This window comes from Hypanus sabinus, unplaced genomic scaffold, assembly GCF_030144855.1.
Source record: "Hypanus sabinus isolate sHypSab1 unplaced genomic scaffold, sHypSab1.hap1 scaffold_1171, whole genome shotgun sequence".
NCBI classification, from domain to species: domain Eukaryota; kingdom Metazoa; phylum Chordata; class Chondrichthyes; order Myliobatiformes; family Dasyatidae; genus Hypanus; species Hypanus sabinus.
This window is the reverse complement of record NW_026779231.1, coordinates 117916-125884: the sequence shown is the minus strand read 5'-3', so window position 1 is coordinate 125884 and position 7969 is coordinate 117916. Positions and strand designations below refer to the sequence as shown.

Genomic DNA, 7969 nt, shown 5'->3' with positions numbered 1-7969 from the left:
TAGAGGTATGCCAGACATGAAGAGAAATAGCTAAATTGGAGACCCAGCTCCTCTTCCACAGGACACCGCTGCTCAATACAAGAGGCTTTAAGGTGAGGGGAGCAAAGTTCAAGGGGTATATTAGAGGAAAGTCTTTTACTCAGAGAGTGGTCGGTGTGTGGAATGCACTGCCTGAGTCAGTGGTGGAGACAGATACACAAGTGAAATTTAAGAGACTACTAGACAGGTATATGGATGAGTTTGAGGTGATGGGGTATTTGGGAGGCAGCGTTTAAGGGGTAGACGCAACATTGTGATACGAAGTGCTTGAGCTGTGCTGTATTATTCTATGTTCATTCATACGGACACACCACAAACCGTGATAACACACGGCCTATACTGTAATAGAATCAAGACTCATGCTGACACAGACACGCCATTGACCATCACATCAGCAATGCCGTTACCGTAGCACGGCCACGACGTTCTACAAGACGCAGATGCACTCCTAACCGCGACACTGACACGACGATCGCCGTGACACACACGTGTCTGTAACATCGACAGGCCCCTGACCGTGTTACCGATAATCTGCTCAAGCGACACAGACACACACCTCACAGTGACACCAACACAATCTTCATCGTGACACTGAGGTACCGTACACCGTGGCACCTTCACGCTCCTCCGAGTGATCCACTCTACACCGCATCGTGACAAAGACTCACACGTCACTGCAACACCCCTTACCGCGACAGTACCACTCCTCAACATAACACCGATGTACCGCTCACTGAGGCAATTACCCTCAACTCACCCTGACATAGGTAAAACTCTTAACAGATACCGACACTTGAATTCACAATGACACAATGTCATCGACATAGAACTCTCCGTTCGCACCGACACACACCTCAGCGTGTCACTCTCACACACACCGTGGCCATGAAATGTCTTTCACCTTGGCATTGACATACCATTCTCTTTGTGACCAGCACACCCCACACCATGACACCGTGACACGTCATTTTCACCTCCCGCCGGGACACCGACACGTTCCTCACAACAACCCGGACATGCCCCGCACGATACTGACGCAAACCCACATAGTAATAACAAAATCTTCACTGGAACATTGATTTTCCCCCAAGGGGGCGCCGACGCCTCTCACTGTGCCCAAAGGACATGCTTCACTGCGACACTCTGAACGGTTCAGTAGCGTGACGCTGACTCACGTAAAGGCTAAACATCCTTCACCATCTCTCTCAGTGTCACAGATTAATCACAAGTTCACTGAGATGGAAACGAAGTACAGATCTGTCGACGAAACCAAAGCTCAACTCTGTGAATTGTTGACCAGCAGAAGAGGTGAGGCATCATCCCCCTCTTTAACCCGTTGCTCACCACAGGTCAGGCATGGAGAGAGAAAGCGTCACTTTGTGCTAGACATCAGGAGTGTGTGAAGAGATGGTATGGAAGGTGATTCACTCTGTGTTTGACCCGGTGATTGTATGATGGCGCTGCGTGGAGGAAGTTTCCCTCTATCGCTGAATCCAGTAGAGTGTGCTGGGACAGTGTGGAAGGAGCTTCACTCTGTGTCTGACCCCGGGAGTGTGTGATAGGAAGGTGTGGAGGGAGCTTCACTCTGTGACTGACCCCGGGAGTGTGTGATGGGACCGTTCTGAGAGAGCTTCACTCTGTGTCTGCCCCCGGGAGTGTGTGATGGGACGGTTCTGAGGGAGATTCACTCTGTGACTCGCCAGGAAGTGTGTCATGGGACGTAAGCAGAGAGGTTCACACTGTATTGAACTCGTGAATGTGTGATGGGACCATGAGGAGGCAGCTTCTCTCTGTGTCTGACATTTTGCTCTGTAGTGTGTTGTGAAGCTGTAGAGGGAGAATCTGAGAAAACTGGTGAGCTTAAAAAGCGAGCAGATTGAGAGTGGGGATGCCATTTCTTCGGCAGTTTGGACGGGGTTCGACTACGCAAGCACGTGAAAGTCGGCCTCTGAAGCAGCGAGAGAGTTTGAAAAAAAGAAAAGGTTAACGGAGCGGGCAATGGAGTGGTGGGAGACAGAGTAGGAAGGGTTTGGCTCGAAAGACTTCGGCGAGCAGAGACTGAGGACGAGCTTGCTCCAAATGAGGTAAGGCTTGGTAAGCTACATTAATTAATCTAATTCGCTTCGAATTAGGTAATGGAGGCAGCAGTTTGGGCAGTCGAGTGCTCCGTTTGAAGGACGTGGGAAGTCAGCCAAATTGTCCCTGACGACTACACCTGTAAAAGTTGCATCCAGCTGCAGCTGTTGACAAACCGAGTTAGGGATCTATGTCTGGAGCTGGATCAACTTCGGATTATTCCTGAAGCAGGGGCAGAAATAGACAGGGGTTTCTGGGAGATAGTCACCCCTAAGAGTTAGAATACAGGTTGCTGGGCGACAGCAGAACATCCATGTGGCTGTTCCCATCAACAATAATTACACCGTTTTGGATACAGTTGGTGGGGACAACCTACCAGGGACAAGTTGCATTGGTCATGTCTCTGGCACGAGACAAGGCCCTGAGCTCAAAAAGGAAGGAGGGAAAAGAGGAGAGCAGTAGAGATAGGGGATTCAATAGTTAGGGAGTTCTGTGTGAGAGATTGAGAATCTCGAATGGTCTGTTGCCTCCCTGATGCCAGGGACCGTGATGTCTCGGAACGAGTTCTCAGCATTCTGAAGATGGAGGGTGAGCACTCAGGATCAATGACGTGGATAGGAAGAAGGAGGAGGCTCTGCACAGAGAGTTTTGGAGGTTTGGTACAACATTGAAGGACGGGACCCCAGGGTTGCAATGTCAAGATTGCTGCCAGTGCCACGTGCTAGTGAGGCTGGAAATAGGTGATTATGCGGCTAAATACGTGGCTAAGGAGTTGGTGCAGGAGGGAGGGCTTCATGTTTCAGGACAACTGGGTGTTGTTCCAGGGAAAGTGGGACGGATTACACCTGAACTATAGAGGGACTAAAATCCTTTCGGGAAGGTTTGCTGGTGCTACTGCGGTGGATTTAAACTAGATTTCCAGGCGGAGGGGAACCAGAATGTAAGAGCAGATGGTGAGGTGGAGGAGGATAAAGGTCAATCGAGAACTGCAATTTTATGCATGGAGCACAGCCCGATCTAACATATAAAGAGGCTTTGAGGAAAGAGAAGCAGAATAAAGGGTTTAAATGTAGTATGGTAGAAGGGCTAAAGTGCGTCTTCTTCAGTGCAAGAAGCGACCGGAACAAAGGAGATGAACTGAGCTTGGATACGTACATGGAATTATGATGTAGTGGCGATTACAGAGACGACTGGCACCAGGGCAGGATTGGATTCCAAATATTCCTGGATTTCAGTGGTTTACAATGGATAGAGAGGGTGAAAGGTGGAGAAGGGGTGGTGTTACTGGTCTGGATTAACACTACGGCGCCAGAATGGGTGGCTAATGCAACAGGATCCTCCTTTGAGTCAGTATGGGTGTATGTCAGGAACAGGAAGGGAGAAGTTACTCCATTGAGAATATTCTGTAGTCCCCCCTGGTAACAGCAGAGACATCGAGGAACAGACTGGGTGGCATATTTTGGAAAGGTGCAAAAATAACCGGGTTGTTATCATGGTTAACTTTAACTTCCCTAATATTGATTGGCACCTGATTAGTTCCAATGGCTTAGATGGGGCAGAGTTTGATAAGTGTGTCCAGGACGGATTACTGCCACAGTATGTTGATAGGCCGACTAGGGTGAATGCCATATTGGATCTAGTATTAGGTAACCAACCGGTTCAGGCCACAGATCTTTTAGTGGGTGAGCATCCCGGGGACAGTGACCAACACTCCCTGGGTCTTTAGTAGTATCATGGGAAATGATGGAATCGGAGAGTACAGAACATTTTTAATTGGGTAAAGTCAAAAGTATAAAGTTTTAAAGCTTGAACTTGCGGATGGGGATCGGGACGTATTTGCAGGGAAATGTAATATGGACATGTGTTTAATATCTAGGGATCTCTAGCAGGAGTTTAGGGATAAATCTGTCCCCGTGAAGAAGATAAAGAATTGTAGTGTGAAGGAATCATGGGTGATAAGTGAGGTGGAACATCTAGTCAGGTGGGAGAGGGCAGCATACTTGGGGTTTAAGAAGCAAGGATCAGATGGGGCTATTGAGGAATATAGGGTAGCAAGAAATGAGCTTAAGAGGGGCTGAGAAAGGGAAAGCCTTGGCGAGTAGGGTAAGGGAAAGCACCAAGGCATTCTTCAATTATGTGAGCGACAAAAGGATGACAGGTGTGAAGGGAGCACCGAATAGAGATAAAGGTGGGATATTGTGCCTCTTGGTTTTTCAAGTGAGCAAGTTCCTCACTGAATACTTCTCTTCGGTATTCACAAATGAGTGGGAACCCAATGACAGTGTGGACAGTATGAGCGAGGTTGAAGCACAGGAACATTGCTGATATTAAGGGAGACGAGGTGCTGGATTTGTTGTAGTACCATAGGATGGATTAGTCCCCGGGGACTGACAGAATAGTCCACAGGCTGCTCCACGAGGCAAGGGAAGAGATTGCTGAGACTGGCTAGAATCGTTCTGTACTCGTTGTCCACTGGAATGGCACCCGTGAATTGGAGGGAGGCGAATGTTGCTCTCTTGTTCAGAAAAGGTGGTAGGGATTGTTCAGGTAATAATAGATCTTATGTCTGCGAAGGGAAAGATGTTGGAAAATATTCCTAGAGATAGGATCTTCCTGCATTTGGAGAATTATGGTCTGATCAGGGACAGTCAGCATGCTTTTGTGAAGGGTAGACCGTGCCTAGGAAACCTGTAGAGTTTTTGCAGAGGTGACCAGGCATATTTATGAGGGTAGTGCAGTGGATGCGATCTATATGGATTTTAAAAATGCATTTAATATGTTTGCACACGATAGACGTATTCAGGAAGTCAGAAGGCATGTGATCCCACGAGGTTTGGCTTGCCTGCAGAAAGCAGTGTGCCGTGACGGACGGAGTATATTCCGAATGGAGGTTGTGAATACTGGTGTTCCAAGTGGATCGGTTCTGGAACACGTACTGTTCGTGGTTTTTTATTAACGACCTGGATGTGGGGGTAGAAGGGTGGGTTGGCAAGTTTGCAGACGACACAATGGTTGATAGGGCTGTAAGTAGTGTCGAGGATTCTTGAAGATTGCAGAGAGAAATGGATAGGATGCAGGAATGTGCAGAGAAGCGGCAGATGGAGTTCAGCTGGCAGCAGTGCACGGTGGTACACTTTGGAAGGCCAAACACCATTACAGAGTACAAAGTAAATGGCAGGATACTTGGTAGTGAGGAGGAACAGAGAGACCTGGGTGTACATGTCCACATATCGCTGAAAGTTGCCTCACAGATAGATAGAGAATTTAAGGTGTTGGCTTTCATAATTCAAGGGATAGTGTTTTTAGAGTCGCGAGGGAATGAAAGAGCTCTATAAAACCCTGGTTAGGCCGCACTTTGAATACTGTGTCTTGTCTGGTTGCCTCTCTGTATGAATGATGTGAAAGCATTGGAAAGGCTACCGAGCAGATTTACCAGGAAGCTGTCTGGTTTAGAGAGTACGAGTTATGAACAGAGATTCCAGCAGCTAGGGATTTACTTTTTGCAGAAGGAAGGAGGATGAGAGGAGACATGATAGAGGTATACAAGATATTAAGAGGAATAGATAGAGTGGTCAACCAGCGCCTCTTACCCAGGGCACTACTGCTCAATACAAGAGGACATGGTTTGCAGTTAAGGGGAGGGAAGTTCAAGGGGGTTATTAGAGGAAGGTTTTTACTCAGAGAGTGGTTGGTGGGTGGAATGCCCAAGTCAGTGGTGGAGGCAGAAACACTCGTGAAACTTAAGACACGACTAGATAGGTATATGAAGGAACGTAAGTTGGGGGATATTTGGGAGGCAGGGTTTAAGAGTCGGTACAACATGGTGGGCCGAAGTGCCTGTTCTGTGCAGTACTAATCTATGTTTTATATCTGTGTCTATTTGACGTGTGTGCTGAGGTATTTTCCTCCGGGAGTGTATGATGGATGGTGTGGAGGGATATGCACTGTGCCTGATCCTGTTAATGTGCTATGGGACGATGTTCGGGGCAGGGAAATTCTCTTTGTGCCTGACCTCCGGTGAACGTGATGGGACCGCATGGCGTGACATTCACTCTGTGCGTCATCCCGGGTGTGTGTGAGGGATAAGTGTGCAGGGAGATTCACTCTGTGTCTCACTGTTCCTTGTTCGTGATTTTCAGAACAAAACTGTTCCAAGGACTATGTTACAAATAAAGACCGGTGTTATTACTTTTCCACGTTTGAAACATCTTTATACAAAGCGATTCAAGAATGTTCAAAACGTGATTCAAGTCTGCTCGAAATCAATTCAAGGGATGAAGCGGTATGTGTCACAGCACGAGAAGATCCCACAGAACCACAGGAATCACCACACACCCCTGGGGTCAGGCACAGGGTGAATCTACCTCCAAACTGTCCCATCACACATTCCCGGGGTCAGACACAGAGTGAATCTCCCTCCACACTGTCCAATCACACACTCCCGGGGTCGGAGAGAGTGAATCTCACTCCATACTCTCCCATCACACACTCCCGGGATCAGACAGAGAGTGAATCTCCCTGCACATTCTCCCATCACACACTCCCGGGGTCAGACACAGAGTGAATCACCCTCCACATTCTCCCATCACACAGTCATGGGGTCTTACACACACAGAAAGAGATTCCTGCTGTAACCAACTGAGAGAAGCTCCGTATCATAGTTTTCGATTCTTGGCATTAATACAATAAACTTAAATTTCCTAGAACTTTGTATCCCGCAACCTTGTGAACCAAACCCATACATACTGGATTGGAAAATGCGAAAACAGGTGAGAGTTGGACTGATCTGTCGGGTGAGAGTTGGGTATTGTGATCGTCCTGATGGGAGAAAATAGGATTCGTTTACTGTCTGACGTAATATTGTGGAAAAAGTGAGGGGTATTGGGATTTGTTTGTATGTGGGTAGGGGGTAGCATTTTGGGGCCGGCACATGTCTGCCGGGGAAGGACAGGGCAGTGGGAATATTTCAGAAAATGGCAGGGGGCAGTAGGGAGAGAACAGTACACAGGGATTATTTTGGTACTGACCCATGAGGGTCAGGAGAGCGCGGTGCAGTCGGATCATTTTGGAGACAGTCGCCGGCCTGTCAGAAGAGAAAGCAACAGCGGGATTAGTTTACTGAATGACTTAGATCTGAGGGGCGAGAGTAGGACAACTGGATTAGTTTGGAGACCAGTACAGGGCGATGGGCACACAGTGAGGTAAAGTGATTAGTTCGGAGCTAGTCGCCGGGCTGTGAGGAGAGGGAGGAACAGTGTGATTCGTTTGCTGAATGATAAAGATCTACGGGTAAAGAGCTGGGCAACGTGATTAGACGGTGGGACAGCGGGATTTGTTCGGGGACTGAAAGAGATCAGAGGGGTGAGGGAGGTCCTGTTCGACTCGTATGGGGAATGACAGAGGATTCTGGTGAGGAAGCGGTTCGGTGGGATTAGTTTGGGGTCACAGGATTGTGGGGAGACATTGGGACCGTGGTTTCTCCCTGGGTACTGACACAGGCCCATGGGGGGAGAGTGGTTGACTGGGATGAGTTTGGAGACTCACACAGGCAATTAGGAGAGATCGAATTCATGGGATTAGCTTGCGGACGGACTCCGCTCGGGTCCTCTACTGAAGCTGTTTTGTCTCTGTTGAAATTGTTTAACCCTCCTGTATAGGACTGCGGGCCGGAGTGTCCTGTACAATCCGTCCTCTGGAACGCTCGTCTGCAGTCAGTGCGAAAGGGATAACCATTGTGATCGTGATTGGCGTTTTATCTGCGAGAAGTCGACACCTTTATTCCCGGATGTTCCTGAAACGATCCAGAATCTCTGCCAACAGCCAGTGGAGTCGACATGAATCAAGTGACTCCCCC

At 48.3% G+C, this 7969-nt stretch overlaps 1 protein-coding gene across 1 annotated transcript; it reads left to right on the top strand.

Moving 5' to 3' along the window:
• Nucleotides 1-1253: 1253 nt before the first annotated feature.
• Nucleotides 1254-6974, top strand: LOC132386477 (oxidized low-density lipoprotein receptor 1-like). The gene is made up of 3 exons (XM_059958773.1): nucleotides 1254-1347; nucleotides 6255-6397; nucleotides 6820-6974. Exons 1-3 carry the CDS (start codon nucleotides 1278-1280, stop codon nucleotides 6886-6888), a joined length of 282 nt encoding a protein of 93 aa, XP_059814756.1. The 5' UTR covers nucleotides 1254-1277; the 3' UTR covers nucleotides 6889-6974.
• The last annotated feature ends 995 nt before the right edge of the window (nucleotides 6975-7969 follow it).

Coding starts and splice junctions, on each gene's coding strand:
- LOC132386477 (XM_059958773.1), top strand. CDS start 1,278: ATGGAAACGAAGTACAGATCTGTCGACGAAACCAAAGCTCAACTCTGT. Junction 1,348..6,254: donor ATTGTTGACCAGCAGAAGAG/GTGAGGCATCAT, acceptor CGTGATTTTCAG/AACAAAACTGTTCCAAGGAC. Junction 6,398..6,819: donor TCAATTCAAGGGATGAAGCG/GTATGTGTCACA, acceptor TAAATTTCCTAG/AACTTTGTATCCCGCAACCT.